The 24,424-nt window shown below is 33.6% G+C and overlaps 1 protein-coding gene across 1 annotated transcript in view; it reads left to right on the top strand.

Annotated features, from left to right (window-relative positions):
• Positions 1–23,885, top strand: part of ETNK1 (ethanolamine kinase 1) — a 61,484-nt gene extending 37,599 nt beyond the window's left edge. Inside the window, exons 5-8 of the mRNA XM_033222685.1 lie at positions 7,737–7,820; positions 9,643–9,803; positions 20,605–20,678; positions 21,005–23,885. Coding sequence (XP_033078576.1) covers positions 7,737–7,820; positions 9,643–9,803; positions 20,605–20,678; positions 21,005–21,077 — 392 coding nt within the window. The 3' untranslated portion in view covers positions 21,078–23,885. The remainder of the gene's footprint in view (positions 1–7,736; positions 7,821–9,642; positions 9,804–20,604; positions 20,679–21,004) is intronic.
• Positions 23,886–24,424: the final 539 nt, after the last annotated feature.

Raw genomic sequence — 24,424 nt, 5'->3', positions numbered from 1 at the left:
TAAACTATTTGTCAGTTATGTGAAAAGTTCCCATGTTTTCAGATAAAATCTTTATTCAGTTTGGCCTTAAGAATGCAAGGTTGTCATTTGTTTTTGTGCCAAGTTACTTGAATCATACTTTTGTGTCTAATTTTCCTTTCACAGAAAATTTTTACAGCTGTACAGATGAACTGTTTTGATACATTTTTTAGAATTTGCCTTTTTTATTGAAGTCTCTTTTGTATCATTTGTTTTTTCTTAGTCTTTGTGGTTATGTATGTGTCTTAGTTACAGAAATGTTCTGTTTTTTTTTTTCTCTCTCCTTACCAGTGGTTTTATAATGTTCACTAGGAAGTCTAGTTTTGATCCCATGGTATCTGTTTAAAAAAGTAATTTCTATGTGATTAGTTGAAACATAAGCATTAAGAAATATGGTTAGAATGTTCAAATAAAAATCTAAAGCTGGAGTATGACAAGACGCTTACTTAGCCTAGTCTTTAGTGTTACATTTCAAATTAGGAACTGATGGTTTTGAGGTAATTTAACTATATGACATATTTGAGTGTTTACTATAAGTAGAAGATACCATGCCTTATACTTAAAAGGTATGAATTATATTATTTAATAAATTTAATAGGCAAAAATAGTCAATATTGAGTAAATTTAATATGCAAACTAGTTATATGTTTGCATTTAATATGCAAATAATGTAATATGCATGTAGTATAAGTAGTAGATATGTTTGCATATTAAATGCAAGCATATAACTGGTAAATATGGGACTTAATTAACAGATAGATATGACGATTCAGTTCACTAAAAGTGCAACTTTTAGTTTCTATCTTAACTATAACTTGAGATTAATTTTGAGGTTAATTTATATTAATCTCTATAACTTGAGAGATTAATTTAGATTAATTTAGAATTATGATGTGTATGTATATGAGTATATGTATACATGACATATTTATACACAAGGCACACATACTATGAGCACCCTGCAGGTTGTAGGCATTTTTACATGCGAATGTTGTTGGAACTGATAGGCATCACAGGAAGAAATTGTATATATTTGAGATTGTAGCATAGCATTAACACTTATGGCAGCAATTTTGAAAAGGTTAATTAAAGCTAGAGATACAGACTGCAGTTATTTATCTTCTTAAACTAGTTGTCTTATTATAGCATATAAATGCCATGTTGAGTCTTTTGAGATTAAGATAATTTCCATATAAAATAAATGATTAAGCTGCATACTCACAAACGTGTTTGATTTGTTATTACTTCTTAAGTCATTCATATGACTTGAGCTCCGGGTTTCATTATTGTGTATCCAACTTTGAAATACCAATAGATAAAACATAATAAGATGAAAGCCAAGGAACTGGCCTTGAAATCAAGCTCAGTCTTTGTCTGCAGTATGTTTCAGACCCTTAATTTCTCAGAAGTACAAATTTTAGGCAAACTTCTTAAATTTATACTAGATTATCTTGATGTCTCTGCATGTATGTTTAAACCATAGTAACTTAGATTTTGTACTAGATAATCTCTGACTCTTAAAAGCAGATACAAAGCTTGGTTACTACCAAGAGAAGTCAGAAAGAGTATAGATTTTGGAACTAAGCACATTTGAGTTTAGATCCCTACCCAGTTACTTACAGAAATAAATAGTATTAGACATATCATTTTATCTCTTTATGTCTTTATGTAAACACAGACTGTTCTTGACAATTTACATCAGAATCACTTATGGTACTTGGGAAAAAGTTTGGATTTCTGGGCCCCACCCATGACCAATTAAACAATAATTTTTATAGATAGACTTAGAAATTTTGTGTTTAACAGATTCTGAGGCAGTTTTTGTGCTATTGATAGTCTAGAACTTTAGTTTGCTTTATTTGTAACTTAGAGACAGTATCTACTTCAGATGGATGCTAACAAGATTTTAGATTATGCATATAAAATATATAGCACTGGACCAAGGACTTAGCAGCTCTTAGTTGTAGCTATTATACTAACACAGGGGTTAGCAAACATTTTCTGTAAGGAGCTGTGTAGTACAACTTTTAGGCGTTGTGGGCCGGATAGTCTCCATTGCAACTTTTCAGCTGTGTGTTGAGGCATGAACACAGCGATAGACAATACATACTTAAATGAGTGTAGCTGTTTTCCAATAAAACTTTTTCCAAAGATAGGTGGTGGATTGGATTTGGGCTGAAGGTACATGGTTCGCCAACCGTGTATTATGTTTATAGCGTTTGTTTTACAAAGTGTATCTGATTCTGAAAAATTGAAAAATGGTTACTATAGGCTAGATGGTAGGTAGTTAAGTCTTATAACTACTAGTAGTAGTTATGGGACTTAATTAACAGATAGATATGACATGACAATTCAGTTTGTCTTTAAGTGCAACTTTCAGTTTCTATCTTAACTATAACTTGAGATATTAATTTAGAATTACAAATGTGTGTATATGTATATATGGGTCATATTTATACACAAGGCACACATGCTATGAGCACCCTGCAGTTTGTAGGCATTTTTACATGCGAATGTTATTGGAACTGATAGGCATCACAGGAAGAAATTTTGCCTCTACCTGCTCTCACCATGTCAGTTGACAGGACTCAGGACATGGGAGAAGAGTGAGCTTCCTTTCTGAAGTTGATGGTAGCTGTCAAGATTTTTGAAAAGTTAGTGCCAGGAATTAGGTGATTGGTAAGCAGCGGCCCATTCCTTGCCTTCAGTGAAATGACATCCTAAAAAGGTAAGAAAAGAATACTTAATGATAATGATGGTAGAATTTGATATATAATAAGGAAACCAAAAGCAGCGGTTCTTGCTCCAAAACTATAGGAATTATCAGTCATCTTTTAAATCAATCATTAATTTAATAGACTTTGTATTAAGCAGAACAAATTGTAATATTGCCTATGACTAACTTTAAATCTAATATTTTAATTTCAACTAATCATTTAACTACTGACATCAAGAAATTACTAAAGCTGTTGAGATTTCTATCTCATGTCTTGATGCTCTCTCAGAATGTTTATTGGTCTCATGACTTTTGGTGACTTTCATTTCTCCTCCTCTCTCCCATTTCTTCCTAAAAGCTCATGTAAATACCTAATATGTAACTTTAAATGTCAGTAATGGCAGTCACTGTTTATTTTCTCTGTCAGCAAAATACAAGAAGCTGATTTACAGCTGTTTAAGGAAATACAAATGAGTAGAAGAAAAAGAAAGCTTTTTCTGGGAATTAAAGAGTAAATCAGGTTTTGTTTTGTTTTGTTTTTTAAGAGTTCTACACAATATAAATAGAAAATGGGTGAGTCCCCATAGTCACTTGTTTGGCTCTAAATCTTATCCACTGTATTATTACTCCTGAGAAAGCTTTGTAGTTGTCATGTTATTCATATTTCAATGACTGAGAAGAGTTTTTGCATTGATACTTTTAAAAAATTTAAATAAATACAAATTGATTTTTGTGTTTGGTAAACTGTGTTTCCTAGGGTGGTGTTTCTAAATGTAGTTTAATCTTTAACTCTGCTTTAATTTGTATTCTCATCCACTAGTTAGCAGAAAATAAAATGTAAGTCACATAATAAAAACCTTAAATGAACTGTAAAAACCTGCAGCTATTAAGAAAGAGGGACCTAATATAGGTACTAGTTTGTTTGTTTGTTTTTTCATTCACGCATTCTGGCCCACTGTGTTCAGTCTTGTACTTGAATAAAAATGTCAGAAACACCACACTTTTTTCTTTAGTTTTCCATGCTTTTTTGTCTTTCCCCCTCCCCCAGCAAGTGTGTTATTGTGTGTCAGCATTTTCTGCAAAACTTCCATTTTTTCCACTAGCATTTAAATATTTCCTGTGTCCTAGGGATTGCTCTGTGGATTGCATGATGAAAGAGGAAAGGGACCCTGCTGCCCCTCCAGGAGGCTGTGTGTCATGTAGTGGAGGAGTCCAGTCACTGAACAGATACCTACATTTAGAATGATGAGTGCCCTGGTGAAGGGGTACAGAGTACTACAGGACACCAGCATGAGGATTGAAGGGAAAGTGTTTCAGACTAGAATACTCCCTTTTTCTGTATAAGACAGAAAACATTTTGCTAACAGTAGGATTATAGTTGCTTTTCGTATTGTTCTCTTTGAACCTGCCTAACATTGCAGAGCAAGTAGGGTGAGTTGGAAAGATTTTTCAGGTTCTCATATTGACTGTTTTGCTTTTCATTTTTATTCCTTTCTCCTAACAACAAAATGAATTCAGACAAACATGTCATGTGATAATTAGACAGCTTTAGGTAATACATTATTATTTTTTGGTTTTAAAGTACCTTAAAAATTGGTAGACTGTTTTCAGTCTTTTACTAAGATTTGAACAGTTTAACCAGTAGTGTGGGGATTTGATTACCCTGATAAAGATATGCAAGAAATAAAGTAATAAAAGACAAAAATGTAGGTTTGGAAAATTCAAATTGTAGTTTTATCATTAATTATATACTTTACCCATTACGTGCTTGTCGTCATTATAATTACATAAAGATAACTAAAATAACACTCTTAGGTCTTAAAGTAGTAGTTCTTTACTTTTTAAAGGTCAAGAGTCCCTTGAGAATCTGAAAAATTGAGAATCTCTTCCCAAGAAAGTGCACATACACATAAAATTTTAGGGAATATTCTAATTGTCTTTTCATCCTTGAAACCCCAATTAAAAATTCATGTCTTAAAGAACTGACAAGATGATCATGCTATATGAGCTAGTTAATTTTTATTGCTGATGTGGATATTCATTTAAATAAAGGGAAATTTTAGAAATCAAAAGTTAACTTTATAGAAGGAAAAAGTGTATTTTCTGTTGTTAGGAAAGCATTTTCCAGTAATTTGATTTTTCTGGCACCCTAACTATGGGAAGTTGGCTTTTTAAATTTTACTTTGTTGCAGAAGATTAAATTTAAGGTTGAGTTCCACTTTGTTTGCAATAGTTTGAAAAAGAATAGCTAATGCAGATTTTTTTTTTAAATTTTTTTCCTTTTAAGCTTTGTGTCTTGTACAATGTGAGTTTGCCAAATTTTCTTCATCTGCTACAGATTAGGTATGCCATTGTTGCTGCCATGTGGCGGCGCACCCCGTGCTTCTTAAACGCACTGACTGGAGGTTTATCGCATCACTTGTTCACATGCACGGAGCCTGGTAACAGCCTCATCTGTATCTTGTTAGCTTCATTTTCTTATTTTTTAAATTTCATTATTTGTAAACTCAACATAGCATTTAAAAATAAAGGCTAGTTTTAATTAATTAATGTTACTACAAAACGTCATTGCTAAAATTTTCATAGTGAAACAGATTTTAACTTTTGTTAAAATGTGCTATGCTTTAATTAAATTGTATTTACTCTACAAGCAGGCATGTTTTACCTGCCATTTTAACTGTATTTGCCAAATTCTAAATATAATTTTGAAAATTGAAATTGAAGCTTATGTTTATGTGGCAAAAGTAAGCTTCAGGACTGGGCTGTGTATTTTTATTGGCATGTAACAGTTAATATGAGCTCTACAAGAATTTGTTTTTAGAGAGCTAAAGCTATCAACAGCTACAGATTTTAAAAATTACATATTAAAACTGTTAGGTTAGCTCAGTTGTACAACTTAGTAAATCTTGTATCCTGAGTTTCTGAAGTCTGGTGGATAGATGTCTCTGAAATCATTGGTTTTAGTCTTTTTACTGATAGTTTTGTATAGGGAATTCATCTTTTTCTCTTCTAAAATAACATTTTTCCTCTAATTTATTTCTATTACTTATTGTACATAAATTTTAAAATAACAAAAATAAAAGAAAAAAAGTCACTTGTCTATCACCTGTTAATAGTTTAAACATTTTGGTTTATTTCCAGTCATCCTTCCCCGCATGCATTATTTACATATATATTTTTTCTCTGTAGGCATATTTTAATTTGGATCACAGTTTACTACTTAGTATCTCCTTTTCATATGACATTTGTAATTTCCCTGGTCATTATTTTTGAAAATGAGATTTCTTCATGGTTTTATTTCATTTTATTTTCATGCCTGTGAGTATTTTATCATGATGGTTGTCTTCACTCTCCTACTCCCAATGATTCCTAGAAAAGAAACTTTAAAACATGTTTCTACTTCCCAGTCTGCAATTTAGTAAAGTGATTTGGTTAACTCTAAGACTTGTGGAGTAATGTTCTGTGAATTCAGGTATACAGACAGAAGGATCACTTCAGGCCAGGAGTTCAATACCAGCCTGGGCAACATAGCAAGACCCCCGTCTCTACAAAAAACAAAAAGAAAAAAATATACAATACTTGAGATAGTTGAATTGCCGTGATTTATTGTCACCAATATTTTTAAATCTTATATTTATTATTATAATACACATTACATTTTTATAACTGGGTTATAACTTTGATTATTCTCACTTATTTTATTCTAGATGTGACTTATTTGTACAAGTTTAGAATTATATATTAAATACAATTATATTAAAAATATTTGCTTTTATGTAAAACACAATTTGCCATGACATTTTTTGTCATATAATTGTTTTTCTTTGTGTTTGAATATGATCAAATACTTTCCAAAATTAAACTTACAAATGTATATCAAGATACTATAATTCAAAAGCTGTTTTTATTTGGGAAATAAATAACAATGTGTAAAGACCAGGAATTTGTTCTCCTACGTAAGCCTGATGATTAAAAGACAGTGTAACTATGCAGGTGTTAAACATTTTCTATATTCTTACAGCCATCTCTGTTCATATATCCATTTTAACTCCACACCCCTGTAAGCCTTTGAGTTTGTGATCCCTGGTGAAGACAGTGACCCACATTGATTTTTTTTTTTTTTAAGGCTTCTCTCTGTCTCTTTTGCTTTTTCTTTTGAATATAGGACCTATATCTTTGTTAAGGCAAATCCTTTATAATATTACTCAAAAGTTAAAAGTTCCTGAGTAGTAGTATGAAAGAACTAGATTGTCTTTGGAGAGCTATAATGACATGCCTATATATGTAGCAGTAATTTAGAATAGGCATCTATTTAGCTTATGTAAAAATTTCTCACATTTATAAACGTTAACAGAAACCATACTTTTGCTTTTTTATAAGATAAAACCACCACCTTAATGCTGCTCAGATATGGAAACCTTAGGTAGTATTACAGGAAAATGTAAGCATATGATAGCAGCTAACTTCTTGTTAGTGATCTTACTTAATTTGCTCAGCAAGTATTATAGCATTATTGCAAGATTTACAGAATTCAGGTTTGAAAAGTTTATATTTTATTTCCATATGTAGATAAGCTTGTCAGTTTACTCTTGGAGTATCATAGATAAAGTTTTTGTTAAAATTACACAGATTATTAGCAATTTTCAAAGATAAAACTTTTGTTTCTAATTAAACTTGAATTTTTAAGTAACTGGTGCCCCCATGTGGCGAAAGATGTATTTTGCTTTTGTTTAAACTTGGAGAATGACTGTCTTTTCATTTTTCTTTAAAAAAGTGGACATTAGTGTTTACAAAGAAGCTGTTGACCAAGAGAAATAGTTTGAATTTTGTAAAGCTCATTGCCATAAAATTCACAGCCTTACCCTGTATTGTCTCAGAAGTGCATGTAATCAAGCACGTACAATGAGACAAAATATTGGAAGCTATTTAATTACAAATAGCATAGGGATTTTCTGATCTTATTTGTGATTTCTTAATGTCTTTGTTTTTGTGTCTCACATAGGTGATGTACAGTTCATTGATTATGAATATTCTGGATACAACTACCTGGCATATGACATTGGAAATCATTTCAATGAATTTGCAGGTATGACTGATGGAGTAACTTATTTAGCTTTGAAGTGGTATTTGCAGAATATTTTATTCTTTTTTTAAAGCAAATAAACTGGGAGCGTGAGCAACATTTTCCCAAGTGTTGTTGACCGTTTTTCTTTGCTTTTGTTTATCACTGGAGGAAAGCAGAAATGACCAAAATTTCTTCCTTAATTGCCATCAGAAAGTAATAGGAGAAAGATAATGATTGTGGCTTCTGTTGAGACCAGATATAGTATAAGGTGCTTCATAAATCTTACCTCATTTTTTTCTCCACAACAGCCCTACAAGGTAATATTCCCAGTTTACATATCAAAAAGAAACTCACCAACGTCACAGTAAAATACAGAGAACTAAGATTTGAAGCTAATTTTTAAGCATCTAAAAAGCCTTTGCTGTTTCCAGTGTAAACTGAGGCTTTTGGAATGTTGGTTCACTAAAAAACTCAATAACCTTTTTTTGTCTTTGGCTATGAATATTGAAAAGTTGGTCATTTTTACCCCATTAATCTATAATTACTTAAAATTACTAGTTTTTTAAATGTAAGTGGAAATAATTTAAAATCCATTTTATCACTCTTTATTTAGAAATATGAAATGCGCTAAAAGCTAAAGAGTAGAACATACCCCTGAATGGTTTATACCTAGTAGGAATTTTTTATTGTTGAATTTATATTTGTGTAAGTTTATGTATTTATGTATTTTTATATATTTCAGATTACCAGACTGGGAAATACTCTGGGAAAAAATTTTAATTTGACGTTTCCAGTTGTTTTGGACTACCAAGCTTATCATATACATATAAGCTGTACATATTTTTATGTATCTCATCTATGGAAAGGGAACTAGCTGTACAGATAATGAAATCTTACCATATTACTAATATAGACAGTCATTGCCATGGATATGAAATAGAAAACTCCAGTGATCTTCTAATGATTTCATGAGCAAAAAAAGTGAGCTAAACCTTGTGAGTTAGGTAGAATTTGGATGTGCAAACGAAAGAGAAGGAAAGGGGAGAAAACTACTTTTATAGGATATAAAATTCATGAAGGAGCCTAGAAAGTTATGGTACCAGTGAGGTAGATTTAGACCAACTTATAAAGAACCTTGGATGCTAAGGAAAATAGTATGAACTTTGTCTTCTAGGTTAGTATTTTCCAAACTACAGATCATGAAAGTAAATTTTTGGGGTAATGACTTTTTTTTTTTTTTCAAAGCAAGGAATGGAAAAGAGAAACACAATATCAGAGTTGGAAAATGTTGTTGGGGTAAATACTGTTGTGTGAAATTTAGTATCAACTGGTTATATGTATAAAGTCTAAAAAAAAAATGTATTCTTGGTTGCAGTGAACTGAAATCACGCCACTGCACTCCAGCCTGGGCGACAGAACAAGATTCCGTCTCCAGAAAAAAAAAAAAAGTATTCTTACCATGAGTCATGTTTTAAAAAGTTTTATAGCCACACTTTGAGGTGGTTCTCCAAATGTCAGCATGCTTAAGAATTTCCTGGGTTGCTTCCTAAAATGCATTTTTTGGGTTTGTGATGCAGCTGGTTCTAGCTACATACTTTGAGGAAAAATTGAAGCTATGAGAATTGATTTGGTGATCAACAGTAATGTGCCTTAGCGTTTAAGCTGAAATACAGAATGATTGGTTTATTATTTTAATAAATGCTATTTACTTAACGTGTACCATTCTAGCCAAAATGGAACTTTTCATTTTTTTATGAAAAAATGGTGGTTTTAGGGATTGTTAAGGTATGCAGAAGAGTTTATGTTTTAAAATTTTTCAGTGTATTTTTTTTTTCTTCTAAAGGTGTAAGTGATGTAGACTATAGTCTGTATCCAGATAGAGAACTCCAGAGCCAGTGGCTGCGTGCTTACCTTGAAGCCTACAAAGAATTTAAGGGCTTCGGGACTGAAGTTACTGAAAAGGAGGTAGAAATACTCTTCATTCAAGTCAATCAGTTTGCATTGGTAAGTTCAAATGTACAGAATTAATGAACGGTTCTTACTGTAATTTAGAATGCCTCTACATTTTTGTCATCTTAGACAATTTCCTATTTTAAGTTTTGTGAATTTTTGTTCAAAATAGTGAAAATACATGACCATTTACAGTAGGCATTACCCCATTGCATTGCTTTTAAGACAATTTTGTTTCATTTACTACTATATCCCTATCCCCTAGAGCAATGCCTGGCCATATGGTAGGTACTCAGTAATTATTTGTTTAATGAGTAGATTCTTATTAGGGTTAAGATTGATGCACAAAACAATTTCTTAGTCTATTCCTTTCTTTACATCAAAGTCAGATTTTACAGGAAAGGAGCTTTTCCACAACACATTTTATAGTTAGATCTTATGTGATAAAAGTAGGTTGGAAGAACCAATAGGATTATGTTTTTTATGACTTATCCAGTGTTTTATCTTCTTGACCTTCATTTGATAAGCAGTTATTTCCAGCTTTATTGGTGTCTTAAAGCTTTATTATTAAGACCTACTTCTCTTTACATGCATTTATATTTTAAAAATTAGCTCATTAAATTATCTTTTGAGAACAATATACATTAGAATGATCTTTCAACTAAGGTGTTAGATAATTAAATGGAATAATAAGCCAAAGCTATTTTAGCTGCTGCTTTTCAGTTTTAATATAATTTTGTACAGTTGACACGGGAAATATTTATGTTGTCTGTACAGATAGACCCTAGTGGTATACAAGTATACCATTTTTATAGTCTTAAAAGTACCATATGACCAGAGTTACTCAGAATACATCCCAAGTAAGAGAGTGGTCCTGAAATGTTCCTTTACCTGCTGTTCTTATATCTATTTTCGGTACAGCTACTGGGTCCATTAATGACATGCTCTACAGCTGGTCCTAGGATGTCTGCTGTTTCTATTTATTGTATTTAAGCATGATCTTAGAGAATGTAGGCCTTTCTTTCTCTTTAGGTTACTTAATGAGCTTCAGAATAAACAATATTCCATTTATTCATTGAATTAATTTCCATGTAAAGTACACATAGCTCATCAATTCTTAGTCATCAGTCCCACTGTTTGCTGTTAGAAAGCTGATTTGGATTTCCTTGCAAACTTTTGATGACATTTAACATTTTGGGGGGATACTGTGACTGTATCTGTACATGGCATTGAAAAATACCTGTACTTCTGATTCATTAATCAGATACTAAGTACTTATTCTTATTCTAGGTAAGGTGGATTGGAAGAATTTTAAAAAATGCATTCTTTCAAAATGCTTATAATTTAGAAGGCCAAATAAGATGTACAGAATAACTCTTTTACTGGTAAAATTTGACAGTCATTTCTTTTAAAATTGATTTTCTTTTAATATTTACTTACTTTTATTTTTGTTTTGAGACAGTCTTTGCTCTGTCATCCAGGCCTGGAGTATAGTGATGTGATCACAGGTCATTGCAGCCTCAACCTCCCAGGCTTAAGCAATCCTCCCACTTGAGGCTTCTGAGTAGCAAGCGCCACCATACCTGGCTAATTTTTTAGTTTTTTTGTGGAAATGAGATCTCTCTATATTGTGCAGGCTGGTCTTGAACTCCTGGGCCTAAGTGATTTTCCCCAGCTCAGCCTCCCAAAGTGCTGGGATTACAGGCATGAGCCACCATGCCAGGCCTATTTTTTATTGGATACAAGGTGTTTGTCACCCAGGCTGGAATGCAGTGGTATGGTCATAGCTCACTGCAGCCTCAAACTCCTGAGCTCAAGGGGTCCTCCCAACTCAGCCTTCCAAGTAGCTGGGACTATAGGTGCACGCCACCATGCCTGGCTGATTTTTTAAACTTTTTGGAGAGAGAAGGTGTTGCTCTGTTGCTTAGGCTGGTCTTGAACTCCTGGCCTCAAGCAGTCCTCCAGCCTCAGACTCCCAAAGTATTGGGACTATAAGCATAAGCCCTATGCCCAGCCATAACACCCATTTTGGTGTAAAATTATTAGTAAATTGGAATTAGAAGGAAACTTACTCTGATTTAAAATGAAAAGAATATCTTCATGAAATGTACAACAGATATATTAATAAATGTCATGCATTCAGTAGAAGGTCTGATTGAAAAAAGATAAAGGACAATTGATAGAGACAAAACTTCAGTATCAAACATTTCTGAATAATTGAACATATCCTTTGAATTTGCATATACTTAGTTTTTCCATAAGAGCATCTAGTAAGTATTATACTCTGAGATTCTGATACCAATTCCCAGTTCTTCCTCATTAAGAAACATTAAAGGCCCTTTATTTATTTATTTCATTTTTTTTTTCAATTTTTTTTATTATACTTCAAGTTCTGGGGTACATGTGCAGAATGTGCAGGTTTGTTACATAGGTGTACATGTGCCATGGTGGTTTACTGCACCCATCAACTCGTCATCTACATTAGGTATTTCTCCTAATGCTATTCCTCTCCCCCAGCAGGCTCCGGTGTGTGTTGTTCCCCTCCCTGTGTCCATGTGTTCTCATTATTCAACTCCCACTTATGAGTGAGAACATGTGGTATTTGGTTTTCTGTTCCTGTGTTAGTTTGCTGAGAATGATGATTTCCAGCTTCATCCATGTCCCTGCAAAGGACATGAACTCATCCTTTTTGATGGCTGCATAGTATTCCATGGTATATGTGTGCCACATTTTCTTTATCCAGTCTATCATTGATGGGCATTTGGGTTGGTTCCAAGTCTTTGCTATTGTGAATAGTGCCTCAGTAAACATATGTGTGCATATGTCTTTATAGTAGTATGATTTATAATCCTTTGGGTATATACTCAGTAATGGGATTGCTAGGTCAATTGGTATTTCTGGTTCTGGATCCTTGAAGAATCGCCACACTGTGTTCCACAATGGTTGAACTAATTTACACTCCCACCAATAGTGTAAAAGCATTTCTTTTTCTCCACATCCTCTCCAGCGTCTGTTGTTTCCTGACTTTTTAATGATTACCATTCTAACTGGGGTGAGATGATATCTGTCTCATTGTGGTTTTGATTTGCATTTCTCTAATGACTAGTGATGATGAGCTTTTTTTTCATGTTTGTTGACTGCATAAATATCTTCTTTTGAGAAGTGTCTGTTCATATGCTTTGCCCACTTTTTAATGGGGTTGTTTGTTTTTTTGCTTGTAAATTTGGTTGTTTTTTTCGTAAATTCTGGATATTAGCCCTTTGTCAGATGGATAGATTGCAAAAAATTTTCTCCTGTTCTGTAGGTTGCCTATTCACTCTGATGATAGTTTCTTTTGCTGTGCAGAAGCTCTTTAGTTTAATTAGATCCCATTTGTCTATTTTGGCTTTTGTTGCCATTGCTTTTGGTGTTTGTCGTCATGAAATCTTTACCCATGCCTATGTCCTGAATGGTATTGTCTAGGTTTTCTTCTAGAGTTTTTATGGTTTTAGGTCTTACATTTAAGTCTTTAATCCGTCTTGAGTTAATTTTTGTATAAGGTGTAAGGAAGGGGTCCAGTTTCAGTTTTCTGCATAAGGCTAGCCAGTTTTCCCAACACCATTTATTAAATAGGGAATTTTTCCCCCATTGCTTGTTTTTCTCAGGTTTGTCAAAGATGGTTGTAGATGTGTGGTGTTATTTCTGAGGCCTCGGTTCTGTTCCATTCCATCGATCTGTTTATCTGTTGTGGTAGCAGTACCATGCTGTTTTGGTTACTGTAGCCTTGTGGTATAGTTTGAAGTCAGGTAGCATGATGCCTCCGGCTTTGTTCTTTTTGCTTAGGATTGTCTTGGCTATTCAGGGTCTTTTTTGACTTCATATGAAATTTAAAGTAGTTTTCTCTAATTCTGTGAAGAAAGGCAATGGAAGTTTGATGGAGATAGCATTGAATCTATAAATTACTTTGGGCAATATTGCCATTTTCACAATATTGATTCTTCCTATCCATGAGCATGGAATGGTTTTCCATTTGTTTGTGTCCTCTTTTATTTCCTTGAGCAGTGATTTGTAGTTCTCCTTGAAGAGGTCCTTCACATCCCTTGTATGTTGTATTCCTGGGTATTTAATTCTCTTTGCAGCCATTGTGAATGGGAGTTCACTTAGGATTTGGCTCTCTGTTTGTCTATTATTGGTGTATAGGAATGCTTGTGATTTTTGTAAATTGATTTTTTTTCTCCTGAGACTTTGCTGAAGCTGCTTCTCAGCTTAAGGAGATTTTGAAAAGCCCTTTATTTATCAAGACAGTTTTTGTTTCGATTCCTGTTCTTATTTTATCAGAATTCTGCTGATCGTCTGTTGTGTGATTTTCCTGCCCTTCTGGGATGTCACAACTTTCTTGTATCAGAGCCTCTGTTGCTACCTTCTTTTGACATATCTTCTTTGCTTTTTCAAGACTTTCTGTAGCTTCTTTTTAGCTAGCCGTTTACCTTCCTCTCTTACCAACTCTTAATTTCCTCCCACTGTCTATTACGTATGTGCCTGTCACATCTCAAGCATTTAAAGGAATCAATAATTGTGATTGCAGTGTGAAATAAAAGGAAACCCTCAATCTTACTCCCTTGTCCTTCATGCATTTCTCAGACACTGCAATCTGCCTTTTCTCTTGCTGCTATAAAAAGAAGATCAGGTAAGGCTTACCAGTCATGACATAATCGCTAAGTCCAATGTACATTTTTCAGTCCTTATTTTCCTTGACCTGTCAGTAACATTTGGCAGTATTTACCATTGATTTAAAAAATGTTCTCTCGTTGACTTTGTAATAGTTTTATGTATGGTGAAAATAAGGAAATTATCAAAGTCTGCTTTCATGAATTACACACTTTATTGCCATACAAAGATAATTTTTTCCCCTTAGGTTCACAATGCTTAAAGAGAGGAAGAACAACCTGAACAAATCTCACAGGGAATATACTCAATAGATGAGGTACATTAACTATATAACGAGTGAGTTCCAAATTATTAAAAGTCTAGTCCAATTAGGATGAAAGCAGGAGAGGATTGAGCTATACCTTTTTACGATTAGTTTCTTGGGCTTGACCAACATAGGAGAGATCCATGAAGACACCTGAAGTTCCTGGACGCACGAAGGTAGTGTTAGTGTTGTCATGATGAGACTTCAGAGCTCCAAGGCCTATAGAGGCCCGAACTCTGCTTTTGGAGAAGTAGCTGACAGAGTGCAGCCTGTCACAGACTAAGTGTTCAGATTGTCAAATTGTTATGTTTATATGCATTTTGAAGTCCACTAGTTGAGGTCAGTTACTCACATGGGGTCTGAGAAAATGTAATGTGACATTCCAAAGAGGAGAAGGAATTCACCCCAAGCACTCACATATGGAATTTGTATTAGCGTTCTCCAGAGGGACAGAACTAATAGGATATATGTATATGTGAAAGGAAGTTTATTAGGGAAAATTGGCTCACATGATCACAAGGTGAAGTCTCACAATAGGCTGTCTGCATGCTGACGAAGAAAGAAGCCAGTAGTGGCTCAGTACAAGTTTGAAAGCCTCAAAACCAGAAAAACTGACCGTGCTGCCTTCAGTCTGTGGCCAAAGGCCCAAGAGCCCCCTGGCAAACCACTGGCCTAAGTCCAAGTTGTCCAAATGCCGAAAAACTTGGATTCTGATGTCCAAGGGCAGGAGGAGCAGGAGGAAGCATCCAACATGGGGTAAAAGAAGGAAGCCAGAAAACCCAGCAAGCAAAGTTATCTGACTTTCTTCTGCTGCTTTGTTTTTGCCAGGCTGGCAGCCGATTGGATGATGCCAGCCCACATTGAGGGTGGGTCTTCCTCTCCCAGTCCACAGACTCAAATGTCAGTCTCCTCTGGCAACACCCTCACAGACACACCCAGAAACAGTACTTTACCAGCCACCTAGGCATCCCTCAATACAATCAAGTTGACACCTAATATTAACCATCATAGGGCCTGATAAGACTTCGCATTTTCCTAGGGAGTGGGAATAGTTGCATTTTCTTACATACAGGATCTGATAGTTCTCATATTTGGGGTTTTTTTTTTTTTCCCCCTCTGGTATGGAGTCTCTCGCCCAACCTCGAGTGCAGTGGCGCAATCTGGGCTCACTGCAACCTCTGCCTCCTGGGTTTAAGCAGTTCCCTGGCCTCAGTAGGGGGGATTATAGGCATTTGCCGGCACACCCGGCTAATTTTTGTGTTTTTGGTAGAGACGGAGTTTCACCATGTCAACCAGGCTGGTCTTGAACTCCTGACCTCAGATGATCCACCCACCTTGGCCTTCCTGAGTGTTGGGATTACAGGTGTGAGCCACCTCACCTGGCCATATTCTTGCAGGGAGGGGGAATACGGCCATATTCTTGCAGGGAGGGGGAATACATCATTTTAAAGCCGTGTGACAAATTCTCTTTTTGTACTGTCTTGCTCAATCTCTTAATCTGGCTCCTGTTTCCTCCTCTTCTCCCAGCCCTCTTACGTGTTAGTAGTATTCCCTAGTGTTCTGATTTGGGTCTTCCCCTTCCAGGTTCTGTTCTTGGTTCCTAAAATGTTCTTGATTTCATCCCCTTCTCCCTTTATTTTTGACTTTTGATTGAGAACTTAATCTCTTACTAACATTAACCTTTGCTGGTCTCTTTGCCTTCAGTTTTTTGTTGTTGTTGTTTTTCCTGTCTTTAATTTATCCTATTTATTAAGAAAGTGATTTTCTAGTAATTAGAATTTAATTTGTCAATTAGATTGTATCACTTTTCTATTTTATGGCTCCCTGTGACCTACAGAATGAAATCCAGATGACAGCATCTGCAAACTCTTATTTCCCACTACTTCACACCTCCTACTTCAGCCCTAGCAGAGTCATTTTGTGCCGGCATACTCCATGATGTTTCATGTCTGTGCACTTAGAAGCTTATTCCTTCTACCTGGAATGCCCTTTTCCTTGCATCCCTTTACAGATTTGTCTTATTCCTTATGGATGTGTCTTAAGTGCTGTTTCCTCCTCAGATAGTTTATGAAGCTGCCTTGATAAAAAGAAAAGCAGGTCTGAATAATAAGATCAGGGTATACGTGTTTTGAAATATTACAAATGGTTAGTAAATGTTTAGTGCTCAGGCCATGATACAGACTTCTAAAGATTATAAGACTTCACTTGTCATTGATTGTTTAATGTTGAGATGGTGGCAAACAAAAGTAGGTATATGCATTATAAAACCCAACAGAGTATACATAATGACTTTGAGGAGTTTTTCTTTTTTTTTTTTTTTCTCCCCATTATATGCACACTTGGGATTTATTTTAGTTATTTATTTACCATATAAAGCTTTGAATATTTCTTTGCAACAGGGGTGAGTAGTCTAGAAATTAAAATACCTTTTAACAGAGAGACTTACATATCCATAACCTCCAAATGTAAAAGAAATAGTATAGTTACAGAATTTATTATTTTTTTGGGTGTACTTATATTTTGGGGGGATGCAAATGACGAATGGGCTGTTTTCTGCCTTTGCTGCTCATCCATTTAGAATCCACTGTTATATATTAATTTATCACTTTTCCCCCTATAAAAATGGTTGCCTACACAAATGAGATTTCAGTGAGGTTTTATGGATAATGCTTCTCTAGTGTAGAATCATTTAATTTAAGTATATGAATAAAAACTAATTGAGAAATATAGTTACCATCTCTGCTTGACAATGGTGAGAAGAGCTAAGTTGGTATGTTTTTAAAATGCAGAATGATTCTTAATTTCTCAGTCTTTTCCACTACAGAATAAATTTAGTAGAAAGAAGAGATTAGGATACCATCTATAGGTGATTTTATATCAACGTAAAATATGCAAGATGATTTAGACTAGTGGTTCTCAAAGTTTTCAGTCTTAGGACCTCTACACACTTAAAATTTTTTTGAAGACCTCTACAAGCTTTTGTCTTTGTGAATTAATTAGCAGTATTTACCATATTAGAAGTCAAAATTCAAACATTTAAGTGTGTGTGTATATATATATATATTTAAAATAAACTCATTACATTAACGTAAATACCATAAATAGTATAACTGTTTTTCAAAACAAAAAACAATTTAGTGAGAAGAATGGCATTATTTTACCCTTCTGCAAATTTCTTTAATGTATGGTTTAATAGAATACAGTGGGATTCACATATCTGCTTCTGCATTACATCTTTTGTGATAGATTGTTTCATTTCAAGTATATGAGAAAAAGTTTCACACATACATGCTGGAAAAGAGGAGTATTTTGCCTTTTCAGATAATTGTGGATATTCTTTTTTGATACTAGACCAAAACTCAACAAGAGATAGTTTCTTAAAGGTTAGTTGCTGTGAATAATCTGAACATATCAATTAACTTTTTACTCTATTACATTAAGATGTACTGGTTTATCTTGCAGATTGAATGATTCTTTTACCTGTATGTGATTTGGTAATTTTAGCTTATTAGTTATTTGGAAAATAATTGATTCATTGAGTTGTATAGATCCTCCAAATGTTGACACATCTTATTATAAGATAGCTAAAGATCACATGTGTTGATATCACCACCAGTGTCATCAGAAAAACTTACAGTACTATATTGAGAAGCTGTTAAGCTCACAGAATCACATACAACTTTTCTCATGTTCTAATTTTAGGGTGAAAACTTGAGTTTTATCATTGGCAACAAATACTGTCAGTTATTTTCACTGAAATGACAAGTTATCTTTTTTATAGTTGGGAAAATGTCTGCCAAATACCCAAGTCTGATAACTCTAGTTTGATAACTCTAGTTTGTATATTAGTCATTTTTTTTCAAGTAAAAATGGTGTTGCATTAAAAATGTACAAATTCAACTCAAAAGTCAGTTACCTAAGTGTTTTTCCTGAGACAACCATTGTACTTTGGATATGCAGTAGACATGCTTTATATGTACTGCCTATTTCCTCCCACAAAATACTAGAACATGTATTTCAGGATAGAGATTTAATAAAATTAATAGTTTTAATGATTTCACAAAGGACATTCTTTAGTGGCTTTTTACTGTTATTGTGTGATGGTGAAGAATAAAACTGTTATACTAGTGTGATTTGCTACGACTGCCTTGACTTAAGGCAACAATAGCTTCACCCTCCACTGCTTTTGAACCATGGGTGCAAATGTTAACACAGTCAAAAAGGCAGGTAACATATCAGTGTAATTATGAAAGTAATTTTGGGCCTCTGAAACCTCCCATGGGTTCATCGACCACTTTAAGAACCTCTCATGTAGACTTTGAAAAGAAGAAAGTCCTCTAATTTCGTAACTTCATTTCTCAATACCCGATATACTTTTCTAGATAGAAGACCATTTTTGAAAATCTTTATCATTTTTAATCATTCTGGTTTCATATAGTAAGAATAGCTAGCATCCTATTGAATATTTGTTATATGCCAGGTATAGGCACTATTATGACCTACATTTTACACATGAGGAAATAAAGGCACCACCATGTTTGCTGCTTAAAGCCACACACCAGAGCCCAGCTTTTTTTTTTTTTTAAACTATTATGCTTCATGTGCAAGTGACTTTACTTGTTTAGTCTTTGCTACATTGTTTATTCTTTTCTATCCCTGTATCAGATAAGAAATTATATTCTTGCTCTTTTTTTTTTTTTTAAGAGACAGGGTCTCACTCTGTTGCCCAGGCTGGAGTGCAGTGGCGTGCTCCTCACTGCAGCCTTGAACTCCTGGGCTCTAGTGATTACCAGCCTCCTGAAGAGCTGAATAGTTAGTGATATTTTTTGGGGAAGCCAAAACCAAAGTGCAGTGTGCTTTTTAAATAAAGATCTTGAGGTTGAAAATGTGTTTTTACATATATTATTTCCTTGAGTCTTTAAAACAATCTTGTGTAGAATACAGAATGGCTAATATTCCCATCTCGTAAATGATAGATCTGACACTAAAGTTTGTGACTTATTAAAGGTTGCAGAGGTACTCAGAGCCTGGACTGGAACCTCTACATCTTGTAATTCAAATTAAGAATTCTTTTTGGTATACTGTGCTGCTTGACCTTGGTATTTAAAAATATCAAGGTCATGGCTGTTGAGTACTTTTTTGTTAGAGCCCCTTTGTTACTGTTGCTATAATGAATTTAGCTGAAACAAAAACCTTGTCTTTAATACTTTTTCTACTTAGAATATTTCTAGTTAGAATATAGTATTTCTTGGGAAGTGAAATCTTGTTCAAATTTTAAAATATTTCCATGTTCAACTGAAAATAGATTGTAAAGCACACATAATTATCTTACAGTTACTAATTACATACTAAATTTCCCTGTAAGTCCAAAGCCCATATTTTTCCTGACATAAGTTGTGTTACTTTATGCTGTAGTCTGTTATGCAGAATTAAGCCAATAAGATAATTTTCAGATGTTTTTCACCCCTAGAACATTTTTTACATTTAAATATATTTATTGCTTGTGAGATTTGGGTTTTCTTTTGTGTTTATATTTTTATATCAAGAAACAAAGGCTTTTGATACAATGTGTAAGCCTGTTAACAATTATAACCATTAAAAACACTAACGTGTATCAGTGCTAATAGTAAACTTTGCTTTATAAAAAAGCAGGTCACAGGAACTGGCCTCTATTTTTCAAGTGATTATAATTTACCATATCCTCCTTTGGTGTTGACGAAAGTGATCTGTAGCCATCTAGCAGGTGTAGACTTCAATATGATCTAGGTTTTAGACACTATATAAAAAGAACAGCAAGAAAGTATGGTGCATGGAGTTGATTTAGAGGATAGAATTAGCAATTCATATGTGTTTTACGGAGAAATTCATTATCATAATTCTTGATTTTTCTTTCCTTCTTTTAAGGCTTCTCATTTCTTTTGGGGATTGTGGGCTTTGATTCAAGCCAAATACTCCACTATTGAGTTTGATTTCCTTGGGTGAGTTAAATTTTATTATATGGTTTACATTGTTCTCTGCTTTTGTTTGGATTAACATTTAGAATTCACAAAGAATATTGTAGTTATTTGCAATCAATTATAAAAGTTGCATACATTTAGTAATTGGTCTGTGAAGAAACTGCTATAAGCTGTTAAGTGCTCACAGGATTAGAAGAGTGTCCAGTAGGTGGTGCAGTAAACTAAAAGTATGTCCTTTGAAAATCTTAAACTTTAAAAAAACCAGCTTAGAGGACTGAGTGGAAATAAGGGAAGGACCAAGTTTTTCAGCTTTGACTAATTTTTTTGTTGTTCTCTTTTCTCACTAGGTATGCAATTGTTCGTTTTAACCAGTACTTTAAAATGAAGCCTGAGGTTACTGCATTAAAAGTGCCTGAGTAAAGAAGAGATTTAATTATTCTCCAGTAGCTGAGCAATGCTTGTGAATCTTTTCTTAAGAAATCCCAAAAAGCCAATATTAGTTAAAATTCTGTTATTTAATTTGGTTATCTTGCTTTATAAATTATGCCTCTAAACAATCAATCTATTTTTTAAATAGACTGAATGATGTCAAGAAATATACCTACTGCTCTCAGTCTGTGGTGGATTAGAAATGTGTTAAATCTGCAAAAGGTATAAAGATGTCAGTTTAAGCATTTCTTTGATAATTTAACCTATGTTGTATGTGAATTATTTATTATAAACTTAACAGGATTCTGTGACTGTTTTTCTCTGTTTCATGTTTGTTGAGTGTAAGCAATGAAAATGTCCCAGATAAATTGTTTTCAGTTTTACTTTAATATTAATTTCAGTAAACATTCTAGTTGTTCAATGTAACCTTTTTATCTTGATGCATTGTAAGTAAAATGAATCATTTACTCTTGAAATGCCAGTCATTGACTGATGTAGATAGTTTAGGATTTTCATATAAAAATATCTGTTTAGGAAGGTGAAATACATTCACTGTCTCTGTTGGTGGTACATCTTGTTGAATTCAATATTAGAAAGTATTTCTTTTTGGGGTAATATAACTTAGAATTAAATCCCCATTTCTCTATGTAGTCTGGCAGTATAAATATAAATATTTACCGTATAATCTTGGAATAAGTATGAGTTAATGTTACCAAAATCTGTATTAAATAATGTTTTCAAATGCTAAATATGATCAAGTTACTATTTTCAGTTTTGAAAATTTTACAGTATCAAATTCTTTCTAACCAAAAATTTTCTTTTACTTTTAGGGATGCTTTATGTTTTTGATTATTAGTCAGTAGTATTGCTAATTTTTAAAACAAATATACAAAGTTTATCATATGTGGAAATAAGAAAATATTGTTTAGGTTAATTATTTTTTACCTATCCAGAGTCATTCCTTGCATTTCAATTTCATGTTTTAGTTTCATGTTTCATTCCTTACATTTTAGTTTCATGTTTTAGTTTGGTTCTATGTTTTTAGAATGATAGCAAATGATTACTTGATACATGTAAGTTCAGCGTTATATGTTGAGGCAGTTATATAATTAAATAAGGAACACTTAGGGCATTGATCTTATACACTTAAAATCTGACAGATGACAAAATGTGAATTAAGCAGAAATAGTCATGGCAGGAGGGCTTTTGTTTATTTCTCTTGTTTTTGTTTAACTGTATTTTTAATTTAGTTTGGTGGTAAGAGGAGGTAATTATTGTATGGAAAGAAGTTAGATCTTTCAGATAGATAAATAGGCTTCAGGTTTTGGAGTCTGCTGTTGTAGTTGGGCAGTCATGGTTAACTTTACTTAGAAAATTAGTCTGACAAGCTTTGCACTTCGGTCACATAAGTGCCCATGTACAAAGTTGGCTTACTGGATCTGCATATTCAAAATATGCAACTACTAATTTATCCTCTGAGAAATCTTCTGAGGAGTCTGATGTATTCCAAATGACTTAATATTCTCAGACAAATGCTTTAAAATACTTGGATTATCTCAAGACTTTTAAAGCTAATAAAGTAAGTAGAAACACAGGCCATTTTAAATGGTAAATTCTAGTTACATAAATAGAATCTTAAAACATGTTTGTATCTATAACAGTGTTAGACCAGATTTGGTTTCTACCTCCCCAATGTTATAAATGTTCACTTTTGTTTTTATAAACCATATTACTGTAAGATCAATAGAACTTTGCCTACTTGATTAAGTGAATGGAACCAATTAAACAACTAGTAGCTTTTTATAATGTTAGTGTGAACTTGAAAAATTGTTTTTGGTGGAATTTTTGTCTGTGGTTGGAACATTTTCATAAAACAGATAAAGAATGTGTAATACCCTTGAATTTTTTGTTTTTCTTTCTGCCTTCTAAAGTGCAACAGTATATATCTTGTAGAACTGTAGGAGGAGAGAAGATAATTTTTCTACCTTACTCCATATTCTTACTTCAAACTATTTTGAATAGAGATTCACTGAGCCATTGCTGATAGACTGTGCGTAGCTACTAGCTGTCACACTATTGTAAGTTTTTTGGAGAGATTCATAGGGAAGTGAATGTAACCAGGAATAAAGGCTCTCACTTTAGCTCTGGGAATATGCAGTGGATCTTGGGAACAAAATAAGATACTTAATCTATTTTCCCTACTCTGGCTAGATTTTGGGTGTTGTGATGCTCCTACTTCCTGTATAGGTTTTTGGGATCGTGGTGCAGGCTAGTAATAGGGTTCAGAATTGCTTCCCTTTTATATCAACCACTTAAGGGATTCTAAAGAAGGGTAAATCTCAAAGTGCTCTAAAATCATCCCTCTAGAATTTGTCCTGTGGTGTGCTGAGATGTCTGTTGCCTTTTTATGTTAAGCTAAGGAACTTGAATGCCTTACCTAATAACTCAACTAGTAGTAAGCTCATTTTGTAAATATGAAAATGGCTGTAAGAAGTGGCATTCATGTATATTCAATGTTAGTCAATAGACCATAGTGGCCTGGATGCTTTAACAAGCAAAATTCCGCAATTTTTTTCATTTTTTCCCCTTCATACTTGTATGATCTCACCTGACCAGTGATTTTTTTTTTTCCTCCTAACCCCATGCTACCACCATATTCTGGAAATCAAAAGAGATGTGGTAGTAAATCATACAGTACACATGATCATCTGAGATCAATATGAGCACAAAACTCATCAAGTAGGTCTGCCTGGAATGTATATAAAATAATGTAAATAAAAATTTGTAAATTAGTGTGAATTGTATCTTGCATTGTGTATTGTTTTGCATTCTCTTCCCTTTTGTAGAAATTTTTCTGTAAGGAAATCATTCAGCTTGTTGGTTTTAGACTAAAAATAGCCAACAGTTGTGGCTGCACAGTGAGATCACAGGAACTGGAAATAGGGTTTGTCGGCTTTGGTTAATGTCAGTACTTATTTATTTAGCCTCTCAGTGCTTAATAAGACTTTTCTTTATTTTTTAGTTAGCCGTTAGGTTTTGTGAGGTTAGATTCCTGGAAGCAGTGAATTTGTACACTGTTATATGAATAGAGCTCCATTCTTTGACTCATGATTCCAAGCTAAAGGAAATTAAAAATGTAATTTAATAATTTCCTATTTTTAGGGTTAATTTTTTTCTACAAAAAAACCTTGAAATTTTATATATCCCAATGTGAATCTAAGTTCCATATATATACAGAAAAAAGACACATAATAAGTCTTTTTTTTTTTTTTTTTTTTTTTTGGAGACAGAGTCTCGCTCTGTCGCCCAGGCTGGAGTGTAGTGGCCGGATCTCCGCT

Source organism: Trachypithecus francoisi, unplaced genomic scaffold, assembly GCF_009764315.1.
Source record: "Trachypithecus francoisi isolate TF-2019V2 unplaced genomic scaffold, Tfra_2.0 Lachesis_group11, whole genome shotgun sequence".
Lineage (NCBI taxonomy): Eukaryota > Metazoa > Chordata > Mammalia > Primates > Cercopithecidae > Trachypithecus > Trachypithecus francoisi.
This window is presented reverse-complemented; position numbering and strand designations above follow the sequence as displayed.